This window comes from Triturus cristatus, chromosome 12 (genome assembly GCF_964204655.1).
Source record: "Triturus cristatus chromosome 12, aTriCri1.1, whole genome shotgun sequence".
Taxonomy (NCBI): domain Eukaryota; kingdom Metazoa; phylum Chordata; class Amphibia; order Caudata; family Salamandridae; genus Triturus; species Triturus cristatus.
In genome coordinates this window covers 686061927-686077516 of record NC_140595.1, presented here as the reverse complement: position 1 = coordinate 686077516, position 15590 = coordinate 686061927, and the positions used below count along the sequence as shown (strand labels likewise).

The 15590-nt window shown below is 41.8% G+C and overlaps 1 protein-coding gene across 1 annotated transcript in view; it reads right to left on the bottom strand.

Annotated features, from left to right (window-relative positions):
* LOC146780092 (polyunsaturated fatty acid lipoxygenase ALOX12-like) overlaps positions 1-15590 on the bottom strand; it is a 193821-nt gene that overhangs the window by 16698 nt on the left and 161533 nt on the right. Inside the window, exons 8-9 of the mRNA XM_085638369.1 lie at positions 11868-12071; positions 11032-11118 (exon numbers count right to left, since the gene is read on the bottom strand). Coding sequence (XP_085494495.1) covers positions 11032-11118; positions 11868-12071 — 291 coding nt within the window. The remainder of the gene's footprint in view (positions 1-11031; positions 11119-11867; positions 12072-15590) is intronic.

Below are 15590 nucleotides of genomic sequence, written 5' to 3'. Positions count from 1 at the left end.
TTTATATGCCCTTTTTGCATCGGAGACCATCCTTTTAAATTCAAGTAAGGTTATTTTGCCTCTCTTGATTAAACTCTTTCCTTAATCTTCTGGCTTCTGCCCTTATCTCTCTTTTTTTCATTTGACAGTCCATTGAAAACCATTTTACTCGACTTGCCCTATTAAAAGTGCCTTTCCTATTATTCTTTTTTAATTTTACCCTAAGGCACTGGACTACTTGAGCTATCTTCTCCTCATACCATTCCAAGTTTGTTCTCCCAGGATTTTCTAGATCAATCTTTAATTGGAAGGCCTTTAACTTTTCCTGGTACTCATCTGTTAGTCTTGTTGTTGCCCGTCTAGGGTATTCTACTTCTTGGGGAATCACTTTATCTCTGGGTTCCATCCTTCCCCCTTGTAACATTAATTGCAGCGCAATATGATCACTAACCTCATTTTGATGTAACTTAAATTCCTGCACAAGAGGCATATTCCAGGCTAGTGTAATAATATAATCGATTGGGCAATTTTGTGCCCCTTTTTTAAAGGTCTTCTTTGCCGGGCTGTCTGTTTTAAATTTGCAGTTTAAGCAAAATAGGCCCTTTTCCCCTAAGTAATTTACTAGATCAAGGTCCTGTTTCGAGGGGTCACATACTGGGAAACTGGCGAACTTAATTCCATAGGCGTCCAATAATTCTGTATGCCAGCGATCCACCTTCGTTGGATGTAACTTATGATTAAAATCCCCCGCAATTAACAGAACATCGGATGGATACCTTTCTAATAGGAAGTCTATGTCCTCTTTAAAATTCTTCATCTCAGTTACATATTCTCCCATATTATTCCACTGCATATAGACATTCATAACAATTATCCTTTCACATTTTTTATCCAAGGTCAAGACATTTAATCTACAAACCAGTAACCATTTACAATTTACTTTTAATGTTTCTGCATTACCTAACATTTTTGTGGAGATTAACGTCATAATTCCCCCCGAGGGGCGGCCATATCTTTGCCTTTTGGCCAGGCAATTTAATTGGAGATAGCCCTCAAAGCAGGGGGATTCGCCACATGCCCAAGTCTCTTGTAGGCAGGCAATTGCTACATTATCTACATACGACTTTATCTGTTCTTGTTTTAGGTCATTGCCTAACCCATTTATATTCCATGATAGGAGACTTAGGCATTGCGGCAGCCCCACTTCCTATTCTAGCTCACTTAAACCTCCATCCTCGCCCGTTCCTTCCAGAAACCTCTCCGAGGAGTCATCTAGGGGGCTTATTTGACTCCAATTCCCCCACAGGTCCTCCTTTACTGTATTGTTTATCATTACATTCAGGCGGCTACTCTCTTCTTTGTTGCCCTTTTGCAGCCACACCTGACGCCTCCCTAGCCCTGCGTGGTATTTTAGGAAGTTCCTTCCCTGATGTATTTCTTCACTCAGGTCCTTTTCTGGAATCACCCTTACTCCCCCTTGGTATATCTCTCTGGCTGCTTCCACAATTGCCCTTTTTTACTAAGTTCGAATATAGTAATACTTTTGTTATTTCCCTGCCCTTTGTGCTTTCTAAAAACCCTACCTGTCTCAGATCCTTTGAGCTAATCTCACTCAGGCTTATACATTTGGAGAAGATGGACAGAACTTGGGTTCTGTTTAATGGCCTTATTTTCCTCGGGTTCTTAACCCTTTGGCCTGCGTGCACCGGTTGCAAATATATCCATTTATTCTTTCCCGTCCCCCCTCCTTTCTCAGGGGATGTTATGTTTCGCTGCCTACTCCCTTCCCTCCCTGCGGGTCCTGCTTCTTGCGCATATGATTGTGCTGATCTTACAAGATAACTGTGTATTCTGTATTTGGCCCTTTACACAGGTTGTTATTTTCTGATTTACAGGGTTTACTTTTCGAGCCATCTCTTTTGGGGCCTTACTGCCGCAATCCTGCTTTTGGATAGTTTGTGTATTCCTTCTAGCATCTGACACTAGGGATCTTAATGGTACGAAGGTCTGGGCTGAAACATTTAATTTTTCCTTTGCTGCCTTTTTCTTTTTATTTCCTCTTACTGCTATCTGTGGGACCTTCTTTTTACTTGGCCTATTTTGAATGCGTGCCCTTGCATATTCCCATCTCCTTTTTACCAGCATTGGTCTCTTGGATATATACACATTATCTGGTGTCTCTTGTGGTTCATCCAACGCACACCCTACGCTTTGATCAGTTATTTGTGAGGCCACTACTGGGCTTATCATACGAGGCATTTGCCCTTTTATTCCTGTTAGTTCTTCTTCGATCTTTTTTAGGGTTGAAGATACCCCACCATCGGAAAGAGTTGGCATACTTTGATCTGGTGAGTGTTCTTCAGGAAGCCAGATGCCACTGGTGGTTAGACCACATGAACGCTTCTGTAGAGGATTGATGTTTTCGGCTGGTGTGATTGGGTGCTTAGTAAAACAAGGATAGACAGACAATAATGACAATCAAATAACATAAATACAATAAATAATTTGTTTTGAGTATTTAATCCTGCGATGGCCGTAAATTACATGGGAATGTCGACTGCGTTTCGACCTTGTTCAATAAAGGTCATTATCAGGACAATGGCTACAAATTATTTATTGTATTTATATTATTTGATTGTCATTATTGTTTGTCCCCTTTTTTGCGCCGCTTCACGCTGTATATATGTCACTTGTGTCACTGCACTTATCACTTGCACTGAGCACGGTCAGTACACAATTGGTGTGTTTTTTGGCTACTTTAATTCAGTTGTAATATAGTGCTGTTATAACTATTTGCATAATAATAATGCTTTTTTTTCTTATCTTGGTCTCCGGTTTCCCTTCCTTAAAGATGTATGCATTCACTTTAATTGTCTTTGTAATTACTGGTTGAGACATTGTTGTTTTGTTACCATAAATGAAGACAAGGCGGTACTAAGGAGGGACTAACAAGCCTAATAACAAATCAGAAGCCAGTATTTCCAAACGACAATGACACAAGCCAATGACAGATATGGGCGGGGAGTGGGCGGGGCTTCAAGTACGTACTCCCATACAGCATGGCTCGCAGAGCAGCACATGCGCTGCCCAGGCTAGACCTAAAAATGGTATGCCGAAGGCCAATGTAAGCTATTATTGCCCTCTGCCGCAATATTCTCTTGGAATACCCAACATTTCAATGTTCCAATTAAGTTTTCTTGAGCAGAGCATTACCAGCAATTAATGCTCTCTGCAAAGCGCATTAACACTAAACATTGCCCGACTCAACATTTATAGTATTTCCCAACAGTATGTGACCAGTAAGGCTATTCGCACGCAACCCCGTGCTCTCACACAAGATGGTCAAGCTGGTGAACTGTCCCTTTCTGTTCCATATCCATCCTTCACACTCTCATTGACCTTAGAATGTGAGCAATTAAGAAGAGTTAATGCCATATTTCGGATTGGCTGAGCCAGTCTCTGAATTCTAGCACACCTGCGTGTTAAAGTTTGACGCTGGTTCCTGTGCAGTACCGGACTAAGCTTTGAAATGATTTCTCAGTGTCATGTTTGGCTGCTCAGTGTTTGCAAAAGCTCTTGCTCCAGGAGCGAGTAGGTCATTTAATTTCCAGATTTCTCCAGCATAAATTAAACAATTCACGTTTCCTCTCAAACTGTGCTACCCGTTATTCCTAATATGATCACAATATATTGTACATTTCAATTGCGGGTCTATTCGTAAGGCAAATTGATGTGCGATCGATAAAGATGACGGATTCACGAGTATCCTTTCACTTCTTAAATTGGATTTCGTGTAACCACAGTGTCTTTTTAAAGGAACTTTGATTATTATCTCCGCAATCGTCTCTAAAACCGAGTCTTTGCAAAGGAACCACAATCTCACACGTCAATTAAATGCAGCTGACCTGATGCTTCCCTGAAACCCGGGACCGGTCACGTCGCAGAAATAAATCAGATTTACATAGTTCAGTGGATACCAGAACATCTGCAGGAACTTTACATCAAAACCCACTGCTAATTCTAAAATGAAAACGGTTATTAATAAACCCAAAGGGCTAATAAATTATCAGTCCTGGCATCTCTAATTCACCAGACACCGATGGCAGGACGGACTAGAACTTCTTATGGACGCAAAAATAAATTAGCAGTGGACATTTCTGTCCAATTTAGCAAACCTGATGTCTCCTGTTGATGTATTTTGTTCCCTTGCAAATTTAAGAGATGCACTGTCTAAACAGTCCATACTGTCCAAAAACACCAAGCAGTTACCAGATCCAAAGCTCACACACAGTGCCCAAAAAAAACAAGCTGCCTGCATTTTCTCATGAGCACGAGCACATATCCCAGTCCAGGTGGGTGAGCCGGAAACGAGGGAACGTGAAAGCACGTCAGGCGGTCGTTGTATTGAAACTCCTGTCCGGGCACGTGCACATCTTCTGCCCCCCTTCGGCCAAGAAACCGACAACAATAGAACTCGCCAAGGCGAGTAGCTCATGCGCTGTGTCGCTAGGCGAGACCTAACAAGAGGTGGTTGTATTTGAGACAAGCTTTCTTTCTGCCCAGCGTTATTCGCATCACAAGATTGAAAGGGCTGTGATTAGACAGCGGATGATACTGTTAATCGCTTGCTACAGCTTGCCCAATCACTCCATCAAATACCTGTGCCCCGAGGGATATTGGAGCCATTACAACATTGAGCAACAGAGGGTGTCAATGACTTAAAGAAACAGGAACCGCTCCAATCTCGGTGCTGGTGTAAATCTAAAATTGAGCACAACTAGTATTAGCACCCAATTTCAGAGTCCGAGTAAGGTGAAAATTCAGCTAGCATCTAGGGCTCTGTCCCTGCAATTTTCGCCATTTTGATAATAAGAGCAGCCAACAAGTTCAGTTCCATGAGGTTTTATGGTCGCAAACACTTGTCCCACATTTTATTCCCATCTCCGGGTGGTATAGCAACTCGTACCTGAGCGCTTACAACCGCCTGTGGTAGTAACGTTCTTGCGCAGTTAAAATATTTCCCCAAGACGTTTCTTGATCTTGATTTTATCGGCCAAGGCGAAATGAGGAGCTGGGTGTGAAAACTTTTCCGATCAGGCATTTTAATGCAGGAGGCGGAGGATGCCGATACGGTCATCGGGGTTCTTCCTGAGGCCACCTCTCGGTCCACAAACACAGTGGTCGCCTTTGGCCATAGAGGTCGATTTCCCTCGAAGTCAAGCCAAAAACCAGTTGCTGATGTGCTAGTGGTCTCTGGTCACCAGTGGTTCCCTTTAACTGAGGCTAGTGTCCGTCTTGATCAAACAAACAGCACTTTAATGACTCTCCCAGGTCCAGCAGACTCTAGTGCAATTTTTGAGGGTCAGGGCTTGGTTTTCTGGGCTGCACTTCATCGCTCAGTGACGATCAAGTGATTGTGGCGATCAACTCACCAAGGCGATTTCTTCAGCTTTTGTGGCCCTTCTGCCATAACAGGAAGGCGGCCAACTGACTCCTAGTCTTAGGCTCGGAGAGGACGTTTCCTCGAGCAGGGCACCACAGGCAAAGGCCTCTCTTTGCTAACCCGGGGAGCATGTGCAGTCCAGTTTTTAGCACCCTCTCTTTTCCAGATCCAGGGAACAGCAGGGCAGTCCTAAATTCCTCTATCCAGTAGAGAAGGGATCTGACGTCTGGGTGACATTTTTATGTCCACAACTCGCCCTCAGAGAATGAGGCGACTATGAGCCCCTCCCACCGGATGACAACCTCCTGCAAAGTGTGGCAATTAGTTATCCCAGAGTGCAACATTCTGCCCGCTTCCAAGATGGCAGAACCCTTCTTTAGGTCTGTGGAGCTTGGTTGCCTACCCTAGAGGCTTGGCTACCTGAGGGATACACAACCACAGAAAAAATGATTTGACAACCATTTCCCCCTCTCTGTCCAATATGTCAACCTATCTACCAGAACGAAAGAGCAGCCGCTCTTGTGCATGTCTATTATTTGCCATTTAAAGGCAGCTTCCCCTTTGAAACTCGCCTTTTGGGCTCACACCGTGTGTGGCTTCAGGTAGGGGAGACATAACATCCCTTCCAACGGCCGGCCTCTATTGTGTCCTTTGCTGAGAGTCGTTCACACGTCTCGCCAGGAGGGCAGAGGGCGGTCTCGTAGCCAGCAACTGTAAATGGCCACTGGAAAACCTCAGGGAACAACTTTCTAAATTTGCCTTTTTCTTAAATGTTCTATTAAATTCAACTTGGTTAAAAAGTCAGGTTTAATGCATTGATTCTTTTGATACCTTGTGGTATCAACTTCAATAGTCCCACTCAGAAGTTAGCTGAGTTGAGTTGTTGGCGTGTAACCCTGTACTTGCCACTGGGGCTACTAACCTATCTTACAGTAGAAACAACAATATGTTTTTTTTTTTTGCTGTTAGGACAAATAAAAAAAAACGTATCCTACTTTTTAATATACAGCACCCTGCCTTAGGGCTCGACAGGTCTACCTTAGGGGTGACATATATATAAAAAAGGAAGGTCTAGAGTAGGTCACTAGTTTAAATGGCTAAGTTGAGTTAGCAGTTGCGACTGTTACCAGTCTGCAGTGGCAGGCTGGGGGACATGCTTTTACTTTGTGACACTCACAGTGGTACAATAAGTTCTGCAGTCTATATAGGCCACTTTAACTTATAGGCCCTTGGGACCCATGGTACCATATACTAGGGACTTAGAAGTAAGTTAACTTATGCCGACTGGGTATAAGCCAATGAAACATACACTTTTAAAGGTCAGAGCACTGGCATAGAGGTCCGGTTAACAGGAGTCAAAAAAACAACAGCATCAGTCTAAAACTTTGGGTGCAACAATGCAAAAAGAGACATTTCCTTACAAGGATGTTTCAGCAGAAATGAACAGGGAGTAACCTGTTGACTGGTGGATCAAAATGGAGCAGCACACAGCCGGACCGACATACACAAATGGGCATTATCAGGCAATGTTTGCAACCAAAGTTGCAAGCACACTAATAAGTTTCAATTATGTTCAGGCATCGGTTGTCACTTGATTAACACTTGTTCACCTCAATCTAGACATTACCTATAAGACCTTTAATTAGGATATCTCTAGAAAACGTTATTTTCGGGAAATGGTACACACCTACGACCGGATGTATGAAGCAATTTTGTGATCGCAAATCCTGGAATCACAAAATCTGATGGTTTGCAGATGCAAAAGGTCTTTTTTTCCTATTTACTGGATTGATTTATAAGTCCGGAAAGCCTTTCCTACAGGAGCTGTTTAAAGATATGGGCAAAGTGGGCAATTTGTCCAGGGCCCTCTCCTTTCAAGAGCGCCCCTGGCTAAGTGATCAGAAGTCTCATCGACCAGCATCAATATAAGCAGTGTGAGGCAGGAAGCTACATCCATTCCTCCAGAGGAGGCCATAGTCACCCGTGAAGAAGCAAGGCACCGACTTGTAATACTAGGAGTATGAGTACAAGTACTATTCTTTTTAATGTGACAACTTGGCATACACGTTTTACAGACGTTTTTGTGTAGGCCCAGCCGGTCCATAATTGACCATTATACTCTCAGGCACTTGGTAGTGAAGAATTAAAAAAAAAAAAAAATCTTTCTAATATATTTCTCTCTTCTTCCCATCACCCTTCTACTTCACCACTATTTTTCCTTCTCCCTTTGCATTTCTATGTATCTCGATTCTCTATACCTTACCTATGTTCACCTCACCTCTCCAAAATACTTCTCTACTGCACCTCTACCCATCTCTTTATCATGATCTTACCTCTCTTTCTAGAGATCTCTGGGCCTAGCACCTTGTAGTCTCCACACCAACTCTCTCTCCACTTCACACCACTGTCTCCCACTCAATGCTCTCTTCCATCTCATCTCCCTTTATCTTGCCTTTATCTACATCACCTTCTCTCAACTTCATTTCTCTCTGAATCTCACCTCTCTAGGTTTCCATTTATCTATATTTCACCTCTCTTCCTCATCACTCACTTACCTAATTTCTCTCTCTATCTCAGATATTTCTGATTACTGGGGGTGTGTAAAACTTGTGTAATTTGCTTCTGTGTAATTAAGCAAAATTTGGGGAAAATTAAATGCGATTAAGTGAAATGCAACTCCTTAATTTTGCACAAAAATACTCCCCCGTAACAATTTTTGATGAGAGTGCAATATGTCTTGGCATCATAGGGGCTTGAACGATCTGAAAATGGGTAATAAATTCAAAGTTGTTTCGAACGGTTGGCCACAAAAACCTTTAGCAGGGCACTGTTTCCGACTTGCAAATGGGTTTTGCAGTTGAATCTGAATCGCAAGTAAGAGAGGTAGTGAAAGGGGTGCCCCTTCCAATTGCATGTCACAATGATATGCATAAATTACTTGCGATCACAATTGCAGTCGCAAACCATCTATCAGTTACGGAAACTTCAAAAGGGATGGCAACTGACTCGCAAAGGGGAAGATGCCCCCTTAGGGATACCATCCTCTTTGTGCCTAATCAATTTTCAATAGCTCTGCGACTGGAAATTTTGCAAGGTGACCTAATAAAACACAAGTCACATTGTGAAGACTGGTTGCAAAAACTCGGTGCGCAGTTTACAATCAATTTTTGCAACCAGTCTTTCAGTAAATCGTGCCAAGTTTACTTGCCCCAGAGCCAGGGCAAGGGTGCCCTAGCCAGACTTACAAAAAAGGTGAACTCTGTGGCTAAAGCAGTCCTTATCACCAGGATGGATCCTGCTACATGACCAGGGGTTGTAAAATTCGAACCAAATTTTAAGCTTGGCTAGGTAGCACAATGTCTAGGTAGGAGCCCTAACCCTGGATACCCTTGTGCAAGGTGTGCAGTAAAGCCTTAAATGAGCACTGCCCTACCCTGGAAGAAGTGATTAAAATACCAACCAGCACTTGGGGCTGATTGTTAGCACCCCTCACCCCCAAGGCAAGGACAGAGGCACATTTCCTCTAGCTACCCTCTGGCATGGTGGGCATAGGTGAAATAAGACATACCTGAAAGGTAGACATGGCAGGAGGTGGGATGGGTGGGTGTTTTTTGGTTTTGGGGGGAGGGGGTTAAATCTTCCGGCACATTAATTTTGTTTTCCCATAGTCCACCAAAGGGAATAGCTGGGTTTTGGCATAAATAACCTTCTCAGAGCACCGAGATAAGCTGGTGGAGGTGTTAAAATATTAAACCTTCGTCCTTTGGAAAGGAGGGTGGGTTTAAATTAGAAGGGTAGGGGAATATTTATTATTTGCATCCCAGCCATTGCTAGATCCAGGCTCTGCGTGAAACCCCGTGGTCCTGACCAAGTCAGGTTGGTGTGAGGGTGAAGGACTTTATTCACTGGTCATCTCTCCTCAGCCTGTCAAGGGGCTGTGGAGAGATCGGCATAAGTGGGCAATTCCAAGCCCCGACTGTGCATAGATCATGCAGCATTAACATTTCTGCTATGCAAATCTTTTTTTCTTGTTTTTCTGTAAAATTTGCAATCATCTGATCTTGGGCAAGTTATCTGCCTAATGTGCATTCACCTCAGTGTTTTATGTTGCTGGCGATTATTTTTCCATTGATATCCAGAGATCGTGAACACTTTTCAAAATATATAGAGACAAGTGCATTCAGAGTGGAAAGAAACATCTTAATTATGGAATAGTTGCTGTGCTGTAGTTTGTGAGTTTGGGTGAAGAAAACTTGCTACAGGAAAATAATATTTGGAAAAGTCACATGTTTGTGTACTTCCTTATAACTTTTGAACCGTGTCACTAACCTGCATCCATTTTGGCATGAGGAATCTTTAAGATCTGAACACTCATGTACAAAGTGGTCAAAGGGGGCCGAAGGTATTGAGGATGGGAAAATGAGATTTACGATGAAGTTACTTGCCCATCTTCACAGAAATGAAGCCATACATGTATTTTACAAATATGTGCATATAATAATATAGTTCTAACCTATGTACATGGTTGGGTTGAACCAATAAAAAGTTAGTCATTTCCAGAGAATTCATTTTAGAAAATGTAATTTTGACTAAACTGCAAGCCTCTTCCTTAAAAATTAGAAACCTGCTAAATGTTTAATTCTACATTTGAAATTCTCATTTCTCACCATTATTTGTACTCTTTAAGGTTCTGCGAAGACTACAGACACATGCTGGGTTATGAAGAACTGGCATACAACAGGAATCCGTGTAACTAATAGGCTTTGCAAATTAGAATTACTACGGTCTCTGTTAATTGGTTCATCTATCTCAGAAAAACTATCACAATGTAATCTCAATCTGGAAAGAACAAATCCGCCTTTGTGTTTGAGCTGGCACTGGATCCTCTTGAGCAATATTCAAAATCCCAAATTTGCCAATTTCACGCACAGAAGATTTCCATAAAATAGATTTTTGTAGGAGAAATTTTCTGCCAAAAACAACTCTCCTGCTAAAAATATTTTATTTCAATTTTTTCCATACAGGGCAACTTTTAGCTTAAACTGGACTCACTATTTGATTTTTTAAGTGATGCAAGCTTTATGAACTACATTACAATTGCAAAGATTTAACAAACAACTGTACAAAGTTGTGGAAGAAAAACCTTTGCAGCTTTGCACCGCCTCATTGAAAATCTAAGAATTGTTTGGAAAGAAGTGCTGCACTTTCAGCCACTCTAAGCACAAGACAATATTGCGATCTCTACACAAACAGGAGAATTATGAGTAATGAGATAATTACAGCACCCCTAAAAATGTATCCGTAGAAAGTATGGAAAAAAACTGTTACATTAGGAAATTGATGTGGTGAGCACAATTTTTTGCATGCAATTCACCATTTTCAAAATGTCAACTTAATATGGGAGATATTTACTGCATCTAGTAAAAATCACACCGTGTAGTATCAGTATTTTCTATGTGTAGTAAATACTCCCCCCCCCCCCCCCCCCCATCATTCTAGTTCACTTATAACCAGGCCCTTTGAGTCTTCAAGGGGTAAAGATGCTGGGAACAGTGTACAAGAGAAATCAGGCTTGGTAAGCAAGAGCTCAGGACGATCACAGATCTCACCTGGTCGAAGATGCCGTTCGGAGCGATGAGTTGGCCGCGCGCACGGGTGTTGATCTCTAAGGTGAATCTCATGTGTGGCATCAAAAGCTGTAAGAGAAAATGGGTTGAAAGTAAGCTTATAAAAGGGTCACACGGTTAGTAGTGCTACACCTGTCCCTACTTGTAAGTTATTTTCAAGGTCATATCTTCACAAGGTCCCTGCTTGTGAATGTATCACAGTAGAATGGATCTTCCAATATTTTTAAATTAACATAATTTTCTACTTGCAATTGTACGGTTTCGGTCACCCATCTATCAACGCCATCTCTATGCTGAATGCACGCAAGATAGCATGTCAGTCTAAATTGCTTAAAAGCGTAAATAAATGCGGTTCCCAGTGAGGTGATGCAAAAAGATAGGGCCACTAGAAAAAAATATTTTCAGAATCCCTAAAATTCCTGCCACTCGTAGCATTCCGATATGTATGCCATCCTAGATGTCCCTTAATTGTAATTATAGTACGATTTTGGTGTATTGGTAGTCTCTGGGGCATTTCGTTTTAATGGTGGTAGATTTCTGACCTACTGCAAGCGTATGCCGCCCTAGGTAGCGAGTGCCGAGATGGGCCACATGATGACCTGCCTGGCCCTCAAAGGCTTAAGGAGTTTTTGCTCCACAAAATGTAAGACTGGAGTAAGAAGAAGATGCCCAGCTGCAGATATTACAACTATGTTTTATTGCTTCAAAACCCTATTTTAATCAAACCGGACAGACTGGAGGCAGAAATGATTGAAACATAGGTCTGCATTGCTGAAATACAAGTCTATGATAAGCCAAACCGTCCCTTAGGCAAGTACCTTGAAGACTGGGTGGAGAGATGGCAGGTTGCGCAGAGTGGCCACACAAAGAACTTCCGCGACCAGGTGCGTGTGCAGCAGGTGGGAACTGATTTGGTAAATCTGAAAATCAGCTGAGCGCACCCATGTCTTCGCCAAGAGCCAATCCAATTCAGGGTCTGAGGGCAGAAAAACCGGGTTGTCCTCTCCGGGAGACTGATTCAACTGTGAAGACAAGACAAAGGGGAATGAGCTATCATTGGGCAGAGCAGTCTCATAACGCAAACAGAAAGCATCCCTCCCCCCCCAAAAAAAACACCAAATGAATAATGTGAGGAGATACCCTCACCTTACAGATATAAAGGCCTTGGACTGAGTGCAGTGACAGCACGAAGGTTGGGGGCTTTGTGTTTCATAGTGGCTACAGGAATCTAGGAAGAAAGTGGCCAGAAAACAAAATATTGGAAAGACAGAAAGATATTCAAGTGGGGAATGTGGATTATTGAGCCAATTCAGGTTTAAAGTGTGTTTGTGTTGTGATGGTGGGAATTTAAAGGATTAGGTTGGTGTGAGAAGCCAGGTTTGGAGAATAAAATCTACAGTTATAATCTGTCTGTGGGTTAGTAATTCCTAATTGTTTTTAGTAGTTTTGTTTTAAAGATTAGATCAATTTAGGAAATCATTGTATACGTTACCAGTTTAGTAACTGTTTAAGAACTAGGTACGCGCGAAGATGGAAAAATGTGTTTTTGTATTTTTTTAGTGTTTTTTTTTTTTAATTGGGGGACATATTGAAGTTGCTAAAGTTTAAAAAAAAAAGGAGCTGTGTATGTTAACAAACTTATGACTTTAGAATACCAAACCTTTTTTTTTTTAGCTTTGCGTAACTAAGCTGGCAGAATTTTAAAGCCCACATACACAGATGCTGTAAATGTTTTAATCTTAACAGGGAGGAACATGAAAGAATCCCCCATGAATAGTCCTTTGAGGAGTTAAGGGGAAGAAATATCACATTGCTTTGCCACATGCCCCTATATTTCTGAGAACTAAAAGCCCAATTCATGAAGATTTTTGTTCTACTTAGTTATTTTTCAGGTGAGTACATAGAAGGATTTGCCAGGGCAATCCATAAATCTGAATTCATAAAACTCAGATTTGTGTCTTTCGAATTCTGCAAATTTCAATTAGTACAATGAAATATTGTCCAGGACACACATATTCACAATTTTCTAATGCACCCAATGCCCACAGATTGTAATATTTCACTAGAATGTAGTGGAAATATTTTTCATGTGGAGAAAAAGAGATAAGGTGCATTTGCAACCAAATAGTATCCAGTGGATTTAGAATTAGAAGTGCAAAAGGAAATATGTTTCTATACATTTCAGTACCCAGTTGGAGACTTGCATGAATCCTTGAAATGAGTTGCTTGCAGAAATCGCATACGTAAGCCCACAGTTCACAAGTGTACTTATTTCTTCATGTCTCATCCCTTAAATAAACCCAATTCACCACAAACAAATTCCAAAAAAAGAGAACTTGGGAGTGCCAGCAATTGTTCATACAACTTGAAGATATATTAAATGTTGGCGTAACCTTTTAATCTGACTCTTCTTCAAATGGGGAGCATCAATGTGGCTTCATTTTTGACCCAGATAGGACTGTGCATCCCAAATACGTCTTGACTCCTCATGTTGATCTTTTTAGTTGCAGTGTATGCCATACTGGGCCGACCCTTTTAAAACCAATGATTCGTCTTTATCCAATTGTAATTCCCTCCAAATAAGGATGGGGTTTCTGGCTCAGATCAAGAGAATATAGGATAATCTCTCCCTTGAAGCAAAGCGTTTATGCAGGGCTGATGAACTGCATGGTGAAATGCTGAAGGGTTATGGGATCCTACAAGCCATCTCTCCATGCTGTTATCAGTCAAAGATAGATTTGCTCCTTGCCAATCAAATGGCCAAGTTAGGATTTGTATGTTTAAATGGACGTTGAAAGGATGATGTTCCCGCAGTTCAAACTTTTGTTTATTGAAGCTAGAGATGGCCGGTAGATTATATTTTCCTACAAGCATGGTGTTTCCAGCTTTGTAATAAGTTTAAAATTGTGAATATTGCGGCCAGTGATCACTGGGGTCTTCGACTGGCATTAAATTCTATTCCTCATCCTAGAACTGTTGTGATTCCAATGGAGATTACCTTTCTTAAACACCCAACTACAGGATTGGATAAGTACATGGCTTTATTATTGCAATATCCGGTAACAAAATCCCTTTTACTGGACAAAGTAGAGGAATGTGAGGTTTTAAAATGGTATAGTCAAAGCATTATAGAGGTAGTAGATTGCTCGAAACCCATAGGGCCCGATTTGGATGTGAGGCAGACAGCCTCCGACCAGCGGTTGGAGGCTCTCTGCCTAGCATCCTGAGAATTCCCTCCAACCGCCGTATTTTGATTACGTATTTAGATTACGGAAGGAAACCAGCAGGGAGGTTTTGCTCCTCTTCTGACAGGCTCTGGGAGCCCATTGAAACAGGAACGGAATAGTAATCCCTTCAATGACTGCAAAGCCAGGCTCGGCTCCACCGTCGAGATTACCATGTCGTTTCTGACAGCCAATACATGTCTGCCTTTCCTACATGGATTGGCTGTCAGAAACTGACTTTAGGGGCCCCTAGCAGGGCCCCCTTCCCCTCTGGCCCTCCGCATTTGGGCCGGGGAGGGCACCTATGGTGCCCCCCTTGACATCTCTGCACCGTGTGGCAGGCATGCCTAACTGGTGGGCTTGTTTTTTTTTCCAAAGCTTTTTATTGCAATAACACAAATGGAAGCATTCCAGGCTAGCTCGAAAGGAGCAATAGTAAAACTGATATTAAAGAAAGGGGACCCATCTCAACACAGAAATTTACGTTTGATAAGCTTAATGGATGTTGGGGTTAAGTTATATTCAAATGGTCTCTCTTGATGCAGATGTCAAGGTACATATATTAAAGAGGCCATATGGTGAAAGATGTCACAATACATCTCAAACCCCCTGCAGACATCATCAAGCAAAGGAACATTCTAAAATGCTTATTGTTGGTGAGGGTTAAAGATGAAGCACTGGGGCAAGAGAACTGCTTTTTCCTTAACCCTTGATGGCCACATTAATAAACTGATCTTTCAAGCTGGCTCCACCATATCTTCCAGTGTAAAAGACAACACAGACATGATCTGTATGTTAAAAACTGTACAGTGGGAGAATCATGGTGACCACCTCTTTTCAGGTTATAATGGACACCATCTCCAGACCTGAACGTTTTACTTATAAATCATTGTTTTTAGGGATCTTACTCTAATTAGTTCAAAGGAAGCAAAAGACTATAATGCCCAGAATGCATTAGGATAGCTTCAGAAATTCCTGAATTGGAAACAATGTCATTAATGACCAGGATGGAGGGAGTCATTCTAAGGATAACAAGCACAGCCTTTGTTCAATGGTGTTTTATCACTCTGTCCACTCAAGCAAAATACATATGGACTGTTTAAGTAAATCTCCTACTGACACATTTCTGGGGCCTGCAGCCTTAATTTCAGCCTTGTCTGCCTTCTGTGTCATATCCATTAAATATTAAAATAAGGCCTGGATATGGTCCATTAATTAAAATGTAAATGATTTAGATTAGCATCTAAATGTGCAATGATTTATGTGAAATTCGAAGCTGAAATGACGCTCATTCAAAATGTGCAAATTGCAATAGGC